The sequence below is a fragment of the Aedes albopictus genome, chromosome 3 (assembly GCF_035046485.1).
Source record: "Aedes albopictus strain Foshan chromosome 3, AalbF5, whole genome shotgun sequence".
Classification (NCBI taxonomy): domain Eukaryota; kingdom Metazoa; phylum Arthropoda; class Insecta; order Diptera; family Culicidae; genus Aedes; species Aedes albopictus.
The window spans coordinates 64,680,498-64,694,759 of NC_085138.1; the positions used below are offsets into that span (position 1 = coordinate 64,680,498).

At 39.3% G+C, this 14,262-nt stretch overlaps 2 protein-coding genes across 2 annotated transcripts in view; one reads left to right on the top strand and one right to left on the bottom strand.

Moving 5' to 3' along the window:
• The first annotated feature begins 261 nt into the window (after positions 1–261).
• Positions 262–788, top strand: LOC109415664 (protein PET117 homolog, mitochondrial). The gene is made up of 2 exons (XM_019689580.3): positions 262–450; positions 517–788. Exons 1-2 carry the CDS (start codon positions 359–361, stop codon positions 686–688), a joined length of 264 nt encoding a protein of 87 aa, XP_019545125.1. The 5' UTR covers positions 262–358; the 3' UTR covers positions 689–788.
• A 122-nt stretch (positions 789–910) lies between these two features.
• Positions 911–14,262, bottom strand: part of LOC109415663 (peroxiredoxin-5, mitochondrial) — a 64,253-nt gene continuing 50,901 nt past the window's right edge. Inside the window, exon 2 of the mRNA XM_019689579.3 lies at positions 911–1,846. Coding sequence (XP_019545124.1) covers positions 1,388–1,846 — 459 coding nt within the window. The 3' untranslated portion in view covers positions 911–1,387. The remainder of the gene's footprint in view (positions 1,847–14,262) is intronic.

Genomic DNA, 14,262 nt, shown 5'->3' on the forward strand with positions numbered 1-14,262 from the left:
TCGAAAAACGAATAGGGACAAATAGAGCCAACTTGCCAAAATTTAACTGTCAAAAGTGGTTATGAGCACCTTAACAAGTCTGTCTTTAAAAATTTTAGTAAAATTTGAAGAAGAGAGTTGATCATGTTTCTTTAGCCCTTATATAAACTCAATCTAGAACTGCTCGAATAAAAGAACAAGTCTTTTGTATTCGACCAAAAGTGGGTCGTGCCTTTTCGATGTTTTTTGCGCTTCTGTTTTGGCTACCGTTGACAGCTGATCCAGGAGGTGTAGCGGGCGGGTGGTTCTCTCAACTTATCAAGACGCGAAACTCGCCGGATCTTTTGATTCTAGATTTTTAAATTTGCGTTACATTACAATGTCCACAACTTCCAAAATCGTATTCATCGGAGCATGTATCTGTACCGGTGGCATTATAGGATACGTGCACTACAAGCAGACCTCCGACAGGTAAGCTATGCGGTAATGTAGGAAAACATGATTGCATAAACAACATAATGGATAACTTTTGCACAGAGCCAAACTGCATGAAGGAGTTATAAGGGACATCCAACGGCAACAGCAACGCAAGATCGAGAACATGTACAACCTTCAGCAGCAGATTGAACTGACCAAGCAGCTGAAGCAGGACCTGGAGCTAAGAGAGCAGCATATGGCATCGGCGCAAGCAATAGAACAAAAATCGTAGTCGCTCAAGGAACGTTCACTACAGTGGTTACCTCCTTCTTACTTTATCATTTTACTAGTCGCAATACAATCGTCTTTGGAAGCATGAAACATATCACTAATTCATCATGGTTTAAGTAGTTGTTCTCATGAAAGAAGGCCACAATTTGTCCTGATATCCAGAAAGCCTTGAGGAGAATAAAAGTTTTCTTTCATCTCTATTAGGTATAGATATTTCTTTCCATTTAACTGTAGCAAATATTTATTGTATCCAAATCGGGGTCTACAAAAGTAACGCTTAACGAATTTAGTTCTCAGATATTCTAGTTTAGGTAATTTTAGTTGTGTTTTTTTTTTTAATAGCAAAACTTTAAGCACAAGTTTGCATATCTCGAAGAGAACTTTTGATTACATTATAATTGTACAAGCATGATCTTTCTTAAACGTTCCACTCGCCAATGTTTTAGAAAGGTAGTTTTAATTCTTAGTAATTGATCCACTTAGGTTTATAAGGAGAGGTTGCCTCGATCGAGACGCTAGATTCAACATTTTTGTTGGTGCAGCAGAATGTGCTGGATCACATGCAGATATCTTTTCTTTTTTTTTCATCAACGGGTTGTGCTCTAACGCGGTGCATTGGTATGACACATTTAATCGCATTTGGCCGATAAATTCGATTCAGTAGCTTGTGTAACTAGTATGTGATCCATCGCCAAACCATTTAGACTTTGATTTTGTCAGCCAACGAGCAGGACAAGCCGGTGCCGTCCGGTTCCACGTTCAGCGACTTGATGACGCCGTCCTCCAGAACCATCGAGTACCGCTTGGAGCGCAGTCCACCCAACGGGGGCAGATCGGCACCCAGTTCGAGCTGCTTGGTGAAAACGGCAGCCGGGTCGGCCAGCATGCGTACCTTGCCGCCGGTGTTGTGCTGCTTGCCCCAGGCGGACATAACGAACGGATCGTTTACCGAGACGCACACGATTTCCTGCACTCCGGACGACTTGATGGCATCGGCCCGATCGACGTAGCCCGGCAGATGCGTCTTGGAGCAGCCCGGGGTGAAAGCTCCGGGAACGGCGAACAGGACAACCTTCTTGCCGGCGCAAAGGTCAGCCATGTTGACCTTGTTTGCGGGGGAGTCCTCGAACAAATCGATCGACGGAATCTTGTCGCCTTCCTGTGTAAGAAAAGGAAAAAATGAATTGATTTGATTATTACCTACGTATAAATGAAAGAACAGGGACAGACGAATGCATATTTTATTACTTTCCACTTGTTGTAATGATAAACGTAGTAGTAATTGACCACGTGGTTGTAAAATGAAGGATTTTTCCGTGAATGAAAAAAATGATGCGACTAGAAAGCTGAAGGTGTGTTGTAGGTCATTATTAGGACTTGGTTAAGCAATGCACCCAAGATTTAGAGAACTGTACAGTGGCGTTTCGGTTTTATCACTAGTCGTTTTAATCACTACTCGCCCAAATTCACGGTTTTCTATTCAATTTTATCACGGTTTTCGTTTCGTTTTTATCACACTTGTTCTAGAACATTCCAAAATCAACATAAAACCAATACAGCATTGCCCAGTCCACCAAAGCTGTTAAAAAATGTGAACTACGACTCATACATTTTGCAGCTGAACAATTTTGAATAAAAAAAATACATTTTTTTCTCGTTTCACCAAATTCACGGTTTCGTTTATATCACGGTAATTTTTTTTTTTGATCGTGATAAAACCGAAAAACCACTGTATTGCCAGTTGCAATGACAATGTAATGTTGACGGGGTAAAAGTACACGCGCGAGTTTTCAACATGACCATGTTGAGCGTGTATGGGATCGATTCCACATCAGTAAAAACAAGATATGCTCATAATTGACGTGCCTGTCACGTGTTCATATGCAGAAATGGTCAATTGGTAACAGTAGAGTGACTGGAAGGGAGAGTGGCGTCAATGTCAAAATTGGAACAGCGATCATCTGTCAACTCCATACAAATTCCCGTTCCAAACGACTGTCAAAATTGGAACATGACGCCACTCTCCCTTCCAGTCACTCTAGGTAAAAGAAGTTCTCAGTTAATTATTGTCTATCCGGTTGGAATCAAGACCGACATTCAATCAAAAATTGCCATTTTCTTGGTCCACAAGTGTCGCAACTGTTTCGCATCTAGTGCGCTGTGTTGCTGACAACAACGGGAAGGATGCGCACTACCTTTGACATGATTTAAAAACGTCGCGAGTTGGGTCGCGTCGCGACTTGATTGTGCGAAGTCCGGTTTGGTGGCGGCCCGACAATATAAAAGAATAGCTGTTTATGCAACGAGTGGTATAAACATGATTTTTTTTTTGCAACACGAGTCGTACATTTATTCAACGAGTCCTCATTGTTGTCGCGGGTGAAACCCGAAGTTTCCCCACACGCGAGAATCGATTTTTCTCCTAAACCATATGAATAGACCATAGAATGACAGTTCAATCGATAAAGTGACAGTTCGCCCTCAACAAAAAATGTTCCCCATACAAACTTTAAAAGCATCTTAATAATAGTTCCCGGGCATCAAAAATGATGAAATTTTATATTTCGACTAATTTTTGGACGGAGATCCGATTATGCAATAATCTGGATACCCCTAAAGAACCCAATTTAAATTGTAACGAATAAATAGCGCTCACTTTATACCGCATACTCCTAATGTTCTTATTTCAGCATTGTAAACGACTCTATGTGTTCGGCGTTGCGACGCGATGTTTTTTTTCTCGCACGCTTTTTTCATCGCACTTTCCGACTGTCGTGTGTCTCGCGCGTTCGCAAGCTGTTTTGTTGTGCCGGAAAACCGAAGTGCATAAACAAAGGTTGTTTGTTGTGTCGATACCCGGTGGATTGGCGGATTTTACTAACCATAGCTAGAAGTTACGGTTTTTAGCGGTAAGATATAGTAGGTACCAATAACTAAATACAGCTGATTATTATACATATATTAATCTATAGAGAATTTGGGTGCGATTTCCCATAGAGTTAAATCCCCACATTTCTCGCGATTCATTTGAAAATGGCCTATCCCTAGAACGTAAACATTGAGAAAAATCGATGCAAACATTTTCCATCACATTTCCTAATCCAGGCACGAATGCCACTTAAGTGGTAAAAGTGTCAAATATATAGCAATAATAATAACATTTCCTAATCGTATTTCACAGTTTGAGAATTTCTCAACTTGCTTTCCGTTCTAATGACACAAGATTGAATGTATGTATCTGTGCATCAATAATCAAGATTGCATTAAAAATTATCAAAAAAGTATGAAAAATTATAGATGAACATGTTAAGCTAATTTAGAAAGTTTCACCCGGTGTAGGCCTTATTGTGAGTCTTTCTAAAATTGTCTTAGCGTGGGTTTGCCACCCGAGTGAGTCTGTTGTTGACATCGAATCAAGGCTCGGCCCATTTTGAGAGAGAGAATTCTCTCGGCGCTCGGGCCGGGAGCCGTTCGGAAAATTTTTGGTTGTTGGTCCTTTAAACGAGAAGGCCTACCAATGTAAACAAAATTTTACCGTTACTGGTCCATTTGGAGCACGGGCTTATGAATGATTGGGAAAAAAGCAGTGATTGGCCGTTTTGAAGATGGGGTTTATTCTGATAAGGTTTGCGATTATGCGGGTGATCTTTGCACAGTAGGTTACTGTTGGGGCACAGACAAACAGACGTAACTCTTAGAGGAAATTCATCAAAAAAATTTGTCCGTTGTCATTTTCATGAGCACACTGCCACCTGTTGGTAGAACCGCGCGCAAAACTGTCGGCCATGATGGATTTCGATTTGACGTTTTGCTGACACGCACACTACTACGCAAATTGCCTGTAGTTTTCGTTTGCATTATTCAGCAACGTTTACACTGACAAACTTCAAAGCGATCGAACACTAGCGCATCTGGTGGAACGATCGCGCAAATCAAATGGAATTTGAATTGATCGTTAAATGCATGTGCCAAGCCGTTTTGAAGAGTGTTACGTCTGTTTGTCTGTGGTTGGGGGATGCTATGGAATGGTATCAAAATCGATTTGTTTACATTTTAAACAAATGTAACGTGAAAATTTGATTAACGTACTGAACGCGGTTGAATCTCAGGGTTTAACTATGATCGGCAATTAGGGAGCCGGAGTCTGTTATGGACCCCCTAACAGCACATCCAAAAGATAAGTGCTCAAATCAACTCATCCGATGCAACTTCCACCGGGAGAACTTCTTTTCTTTTGCTCCTAAAAGGTTCCATTGGAAGGTCCACTCAGAGAATACCAAAAATTCATTTTTTTCGGTTGAGATATCAAATCAAAGTCAACCACCACCACCATAAATGACAGCATTTTGAGTAGAATTTGGACACCCCTGTCTCGCCTCGTTTCATATTTTACCATATTTTTGGGAGGAGGTAGGGTCTGACCAAAGTCTACGCTCTATACAAATTTCTAAATTTTTGTATGGACAAAAGTCTACGAGTGGAGAGGGGGGTTCTGCTATTGCCACGTGGTTTATGAATACTGAACAGCCCCTAATTCATAGCAAAATGGGATATTCCTCCCCTTAAAATGCTAAAATCCTGTTTCCTTAGCCCAGTTTCGTGTTTAAAAGAAATCGCTCCAGGAATTTCTTGACCGATGGCTTGCAGAAACTTTCTAGTGACTGCTATTTGAATTGTCATTTCTTCGCAACTGCGATCGAAGTAAAACGGTTTTTGGGTGATTCAAAATAGGCCGAGAAATTCCTTCTTATCTGCAAAAAGCCCTTTTTATTTTAATTTGCTACACAGTTTAGTCTAATTTGCATTTTTCCTAGTTTAGCAAAACCGACCAACGATGGCAGCGATTATGGAGGACAATCCGAACTGTTCAGATCCAAAACCAGCCGACCCTCGTGAAGTGTTTTTACAAATGAAACTGGATGATCGCAAAAGAACGCTCGAGCAAATAAAAGTCATCGCCGAATCGTTCAAACACATTACAGAGGATTTTGTGCTGGAAAGCGAGAGAAAAAGTTTGTGCATCATTGTCAAAAAGCCAGAAGATGCCGAGAAGCTGCTCGCTCTAAAAGAGCTAAACGATGGCACTTCGGTTTCGATCGCCATGCATCCGCATCGCAACGTAATCCGGCGGGTTGTCAATGTGGTCGGATGTTGCGACATGCCAGACGAGGAAATACAACGGGAATTGGCTCCACAGGGCGTGATCGAGGTCCGGAGGATCAAAAAGACGATCGAAGGTGGTCACAAGAAGGACACTGAGATGGTGGTGCTGACATACTCTCCAACAGTTGAAACGTACAAAACGGTTAAGTTTGGAATACTGAAATTTAAAACATTCCCTTATTACACGGATCTTCAGCAGTGCTTCAAGTGTTGGGAGTTTCGACACATCAAGCCAGATTGCCCGCAGGAAGCACCGATATGCGGAATTTGTTCCGGTTCGCACGAATCCATGAAGGGTAACGTGTGCTGCGAAAAAACATTTTGCAAAAAATGTAATTCCGCAGATCATCCCATTTCAAGTCGGAAATGTCCTAAATACGAGAGAGAAAGGAAAATCCATCAAATCCGAATTGGAAAAGATGTGTCCTATTACGAGGCCAAACAAGAGTACGAAACAAAGAAGGCCAATGATAAAGACATCATCATCAACTATCTCAACATAAAGGTTACCAACATGGAAGCGGAGCTCGAGAAGAAAGACCGCGAAATTTTGATCCTGCGAGCGATTTATGAAACCATGAAACTAAATGAAGCGAAGGCAGTCAAACCGAACCAACCGCAGCAACCAAAACGGGTCGAGAGGGCAACGAAAGCGACATCTACGAAGGCTGATCCACAGGTCAAGAAAGAGTCACCAAAGGAGAAGGAGGCCGAGAAGTCCGCGGAAGAGGAGCAAGAGAGTACCAAGACTGGTGAGGGCAAAGCGCGGCGCAAAAAGAAGGGCAAGAAGGGACGTGGTAAGTGATCGGAGAATGAAGCTCCCTATTTGTTGTTTTGAATTTTTGAATCTTTAGCGGAACGGTATGAAGTGGCAAGAATTGAGCTTTGGCGTTCCGGAAACTTATGTTCCTTACTGAATTTGCATTGATGATTGATTATATTACTGAATAAAATGTTGTTTCTTTCATAATTAAAGGGTATTTACATATTAGCACATCGAAAGCCTTTTTCAACAAAAATTATGTGTGAGTAAAATATTTCATGATCTACTTATTTCGAATCATATGCCTGGATTGGTTTATTATTGTTGACTCAAAATAATAGTTTGCAGTTATAAAATTCAATTCATATTTCACAAGTGGCCCACTTCATAACTAAAGTAGTCAATACCGAACCCATAAATAAATTCAATATTTTCCAGTCAGATAAGATAATAATGGCATTGACTATTAACTTTCCGGCTTTCAGCCACCACCGCAAACATCACGCTGGTGTTGTGTGTAACAGACTTTTCAGCAGCGTGTTGTAAGTACAAAACATAGCGGCTGGATCAACTACTGAATGGTTAAAAAGTAAGTGATGAACCTTTTGTTGTCACAATACAGAAACTTGTTTTTTCTTTCAAGCTTTAACTTTGTTTGTGATTGACATATTTGCATGGGGGGGGTGTGGGCTGCAATGGCCATTGGCAGAGGAAGCTCTCAGTTAATAACTGTGAAAGTAGGTACTTATAGAACGCTGAGAAGTACGCTCAGCCAAATAATCTTAGGATTACCATAATACGATAGGCATGAAACGACCTTTAAACAATTTATAATGATTCGAATGAATTTCATAAGGTCGCTCTGACGTAGAATCGTTTCACAGCTTGGATTTTTATATTATGTTTAGCAACATGGTATTCTCAAGCGTCGGTAGCCGTGTGGATTTAGCACGAAAACGCCTGAAAGTATACAATTTTCTTAAAAAAAAATGTGTTAATGCTTTATGCTTTCAAAATGTCCAACTTTTAACACTTTATTCACATTGCCGATCACAAATCTGAAGGTCCATCAAACGAAATGATGGGGAAATGTAACTCATAGGTTGCTTACTCGCAGTGAACACTGAGTTGCATTTTCAAACCGATGCGTATGCTGGATTAGACCGGTCCACATTTGTATGGTGAGAAGATAAAGTTGCCAAAAATCACGGAGCACCCTGTAGAATCATGCCTTTGCATGAGAAGATCTATGAGAAAATGAACTATGGAAGTTTCAGCTCAATCGGTTATAAACTGAACTGGCGCAAATGAGTGGAATGTTTGTATGGGGATTTGCATTTTAAATATGCGGGAAAATGGTAACCTTCAGTCTCCCATTCAACACACGCTGGTTTGACGAGATCAATTTGACTCAATTTTATTTAGAATTGAAAAAAAAAACAGTTGATGTCCTAAGAAACAACTTTGTAGATGATCGATAAAACTTTAATTACGGTAAGTGAAACGTAAACATGTTGCAGTTATCGAACGTCTACTGTACATACATACTGAAGTTTCAAAATGATGTCATCATGATCATACGAGTGCTAATGCTTACACTTCGCATCGTAATTTTCTGTGATTATAGCAAAATGGACAAACTTACTTATCTTAGCCCTCTACTTCCTATGGTTTCTCTAGAGCACCATTGATTTTCGACGAACTCGAGCCAAACGGAATTAGATGAATATGATGCATTAGTTTTTATTTAGAACATAATTGTAATCTAATTAGCCACCCAACCCAACCCAACTGCCAAATACTTGTTTCAATAGTGCAACTATTGATAAACAATCAAAAAACTATTGATTTTTGTAAAATCTTTTTCGTTGATTTTGAAAAATTTGGCCAGTTTTCATTAATTTTTATTCAAGCACTTTTTTTGGAAACGCTTTCTTGGCTTAGAAATAGTTATAACAAAGTCGTGGGAAGAAAAGGGTTAAGCGCCGTTCATAAACCACATAGGTAGCCTAAAATTTGGTAATCTTAAACTCTCCATCTCTACCCTCTTTAAAAAATAAAAATTTCTATGGATGGTACACTTTGGTCAGATCCCCGTCATCTAATACTTATAACACACATGTGATACAAGAATCACTGTACAATTGCGCTTGAAATGAGTGCACTTCTGAAAAATCCCTCAGTTCAAGTCAGTCTTGTTAGAATTTTCTTGACACTGCGTACCGTTGTACAGGAATCACACTCGTATCACATGTCTGTCCTAGTAATCCTACATTATAGAGATCTGCGGAGGCGGCCATTGTGAGCCAATCGTGCAGAGAGAACTGTCAAAGTGTGAGCCAAATGAACGTGCTTATCGTTCGTAGGAAGGCGTCGTTTGAACGGTATTGCAATCGGAACTAAATAAATTTAAATTATTTATTTTTAATATCGAGATATTGGTGGCATATGTTTGTTTAGTAAAAAGATAAAAATTTATTAATTCTGCTTTCAAAAGCTCATGCTTATGACGACACTTTTGTTGCTGAACTTGTCGAAAAAACTTCCATTGCTGCTTCTTGATTCACTTCTGCCGATACGATTAGCGTAACACTTTTGCAATGAATTTCAGATTTCTTCGATTGCTCCGCTATTTCAACAAAATTTTGAAAAAAAAATCTTCCATAATTAGAAAATGTAAACAAAACAACTTGAACCACAACGAAGTCACGCACAAAGTTTGAACATCTAGCTTTGTAGCAAGTGTTGGCAGCTGTTGTAAACAAAACAAACAGCGTTGCCGAATCGACGTATGTAACTTCCGCTCACCTCTGCTAAATGAGCAGGAAAATTCGAGCAGGAAAAAAGCTCCCCTAAAGCGCCGCCTATACCTCATGGCACGAACTTCGAGCAGGAAATATTTTTTTTCCTGCTGACTTCACATTTTTGAGCTTTTTTCCTGCTGGGTTCACAGTTTTGAGCTTTTTTCCCGCTAACTTCACAGGTTGAGCTTTTTTCCCGCTAATTAAAAAAAAACATAAAATTCCTAAAATTCAGTTTGTGATTGAAGGTTGCATTTGCATGGCGATGTTGGTGATGTCCGGGTAAGTTTTTTATACAAAAATGTTACTTAAATATATTGCGAATATTTATGCTTTGCTTTCTAGAGAAAGTGCCCGCCAAACTCATGAAAATGAAAATCCTACTGGACGTGTGGATTTGAACCGCAAAATGTAACCGGCTAGCGTACGCAAACGAGGCATATAAATCCATTGATGTGTGAAGCTTGATATCGGACAATCATGACCAGAGCCCGGAGTACCGAGGATAGCACGTTTACAACGTTTACAACAGCGTGCCCGGAAGATTATAGGGGAGGTTGTCAACAATAAGCTCGGTGAGTCAGCAGGAGCGATGTTGTGGATTTACCGGCTACTTGTATTCCACCGGTCACTTCAGTAGGGTAATTGTTCCTAATGTTGCGGTACATAATGGCAATTGAGCACTTTTTCGACTGAAATGTTACCAAAAGGCATTTTTGTGTGCTTTAAGATTTGCCAAAAACCTATTTAAAAAAAATCCTTAATATTTCGGCTGCTGTCTTCCTATTGTTCCTAATGTTGCGGTATCCCATATGATTTCAATGGGATACCGCAACATTAGAAACCGTAATCAAATATTACCTCCATAAAATCCTTGACCTCATGTGAAGTGGCAACCAGCAACAAAAGGTTATCGTTTACAATAATTAATGATCGAAAACAGAGAAACGATAGTTTTTTTTTATATTATTTTTCCAAGCAAATTTGGAACTACCGACTAACGTTTTGAAACCCTTCATTAGATGGTACGATCATATTTTTTTAAATTAATTTACCTTATTAACCTCTGGCCAAGTTCGCAGGGGTTGACGGTATTAAAGTGAAGGAGTTTCATTTTGATTATTGTAATGTAGTGTTCTTTAGTGAAACACATAACCTTTTTTTAACACTTCAACGGTTCATCACGAACCAGCGGCTGCAGATGGAGTATGGCTGATCATAAGCATCAGACATGCCTCGATAAACACGGAGGAACCGCCGGAGCTCAGTAGAGTCTATTCCCAAGCAATAGTTTCATGTCGGTTGGATTTGAGAAGGTTACCTAATAAAAGTATTATAGGATTTGTGACAGGTTTTGGAACCTTTTACAACCAGCTGTAGCTGTCTTCAAAATGTTGTTTGGACTTTCTTTTCCACGTTTCTCGGTTGATTTTGATTAGTAATGTATTAATGTCATAGTCGCTTTTTCGAATTTTGACTATGTTGGCCATATTTTCTTTAATAAAGCAATTCAAGCATAATTTTTCAAATCGACGTATCTAACTTTTTCACTGATCTGAGTAAATTCATGGTCAATGTTGACGACCATTTCACTAAAATAGTTTTTTATAAAAATACTTTTCATAAGTTGTTTCGTGCTTAACATCACCAGGGATATAGCACGCACTAGGTAAGAAACAAAACCTACTCATTCCATATCATTTTCACAATGAATTTTGACAAAAATACACATACACCGGGTTGGTTCGAGATACGTCATGCCAGATACGTCGCTTTTGTATGGTGCCAGCTGTTACTTTTGATTTTGGCTAGATACGTCGTTTGGTTTTCTCATATATCAAAACGGTGTATCTATCAGTAAAGTTCTAAACATCAAAATAGTTAGATACGTCGTTTCGATTAATATGCTTAGTTAAACAAATTAAGCAATAAATCATCAAACAGTGATGTGGATTCTTCAATTTGCTTTATGAATCATGCATGCAGCAGTTAACCCGGATTTGTTTACATTCTCGAGTTACGTTAAAGTTAAAGTTATGCTTGAATTAACCTTTCAGCACGCGCGCTGTTGTAAAAAGTACAACACTACCAAAAAATCTCAATCGTCGTATTCAGCGCGAGCGCGGTGCAGTTTTGGTTGCTTGATAACGCGCGTGCTGAAGGGTTAAAATCAACCGACGAATTAATAGTGGGAAGGAGATTTGCAGCACTTAATTGGCCTCCTAAAGTGAGGTTATGTTTTGTGAAATCCCATTTCATATTTTAGTGATTGAGTCGTTTCAGATAATCTTTTTTGAGGGATCGGGGTAGATAAAATCGTTTTATAGGTAAATTAACCAAAACATTGATGAATAAACTGATGGGGAACTGGTATTTCGCTAATTGTTGAACACTACCCAAATGTTGAACAGTTTCTGAAAATTTTATTATAAATCTTACTTAAGTAATTTTCGCTCAACGTAAACGTATGATGTAGATGCATATACATGTGTGTCACGATATTGGTCCAATTAAATTAAAAAAAATATACATATTTCACGTCAAAAATATTGATTGAAAATTTTGTATCGCTGATGACAAGAAAACAGCACAATTCTTAAGGTTCATGTTAAGAAATTGCTGCGGGCAAATCGACCACAAATATCAAAGGCACACCATAGTTACAAGAACTGGAAGGATGTCCTTAATAGTTTAAAATTGTTTAAAATCACATTTTCATTGTACCGTGGGGTGTCCTTATTTCGCGCGGGTCCAAATTTCGCTCACTGATAATATTTAGAGATCATAAACATGAAACTAATTGTACAATTGCCCAAATTTCACTTTAGCTTCAGTATCTAAAGTGAAATTTGGACAATTCAACAACTTGTTCTGTTATTATGATCTCTAAATATTATCAGTGAGCGAAATTTGGACCAGCGCGAAATTAGGGCACCCCACGGTAATTTAATTTAAAAAAAAATTCTAATCAAACTATCATTACACAGCGTAACAAAAATTAACTTTTGGTCTGTCTCAAAAGCAAACTTATGTGTCTCTGACAGATTTTGGGCCGCTGAATCCGAATCCGGGCTCAGATTTGCTCTAACACGTCACAATTTTGAGCTATACCTTGATTTATAGGGCAAAATATGCGATTTTGGGCTTTTTTGACTGCAAGCCATTACGTAAAAAAATATTTTGTTTTAATCAATCAAAAGGTTAATTGGTCAATTAACATCTAAATTAACGACTCATGCAAAAAAAAAATCGTTTTACCAAATCAAATTCAGGGTGTTAAGGGGGTCCCAGGAGCATTTCAAGGCGTTTCAGGAGGTTCAGGAGCAACTCACGGGTTTTTAAGGGATTTCAGGGTCGTTTCATGAGTGTTCTTGGGGGTTGAGTGGATTCCATGGGTTTCCAGGAGTATTTCAGTCGTACTTTTCTTCTGTAACTTTCGCTTCTAATCAAATCTTTTCAGCCATTTTTGCATCTAGTCCTGTTTAAAACGATTTCAATCCACTAATTGTCACTAACTGGGACTAGCTGAGCACAAAACACGAAAAACCCTGAAAAAATCCGCCAGAGTAAAAAAATGTCACGTCAAATTTTATCAAATGTTGGACCACATCGGATAACTGTTTGGTCTACGTTGGGTTTGGTGCCCAAAATAAAAACAGGTGAATGATAGGTTTATGTCGGGTTACACGCCATCAATTACGAACAAGGCTTCAAGCGTTTCAACAATTAGCGAGAACCGTCCAACATTATGGGAGGTATGCACTTCAAACGAAATCGCTCAAGCAATTTTCGTTCAGTGCATTATTCTTCCGTGACCGGAATGGTCAAGAAATTTAACACAGCAAGCCCCATTTGATTTGACGTTTCGTTTCAGCTCCGTACTAGGATCCGGAATAAAGTGACGCTTTATTATTTCTTGAGCGATTCCTTGCCTGAATTTTCCACGCATCGAGATAGGCCAAGAAATTTCTTGCGATCAGCGTACTACCCATTAGGATGAGCTAGCTTGAGCAAGCGTTCAACATTTGGGTTACAGACCTCCCATACAAATGTTTTATTTTCTCTTAGAAAATGGAATTTAAGGGAATACAAATTCAATGGGCAGTACCTATAAGAAATAAGTAGATCTAGACGTTCACTGGATATTTGAAATTATGCACGGAAAAACAAACGAAAACCAAAATGCCAGTACTAACCGTTCAATAATTGGCGAATTACCCTACTTTGGTATAAAGAGTGAGAACAGGTTTCTTCTGCTCTACCTCTTCCTAGAGAAACATATTCTTATAAGAAAGGTTTTTTTTCAATGCTTTGAAGTATTTCGTTTGCGATTGCCGATGTTGAATTATTAAAGCTGTAAATGTGTTGTTGTACGGCTTCATTGCATTTTTTTACAATTACAGTTCGTAGTTGCTACTCCGTTACTGACCAGAACAGTCAACATTGCACAGGGAACCAAATGGATGGGGCCTGGGTGTAGCTTTCCATCCTCAATGTGCAATGTTGGAGGTTCAAAACTTTATATTGTCAGTACCGGCGCCGGCCACGTCCTTACGGTCATCGGGGAAGGGAAAGAATGTTGGTGTGACATCCGTTGCTACTAGAGACCGTGTGTACCTCCGCATCCCCACCACGGTTGTCACAGGAGGACGTTTGTTAGTGGGAAGGGAAGGGATAGAAAGTTACATAGATCTGGATTCACATTGGTAAGTGATGTGAGCTATGCAACCCTTGATATGGTTTAGTCTTCCGCCAGCCGGCTGTCGGAAGAATACAATAATTTTATTGTATGTTTGTGTATTAAATTTAATTATATACCGGGCATGAATATTTTTTAAACCACGCTTA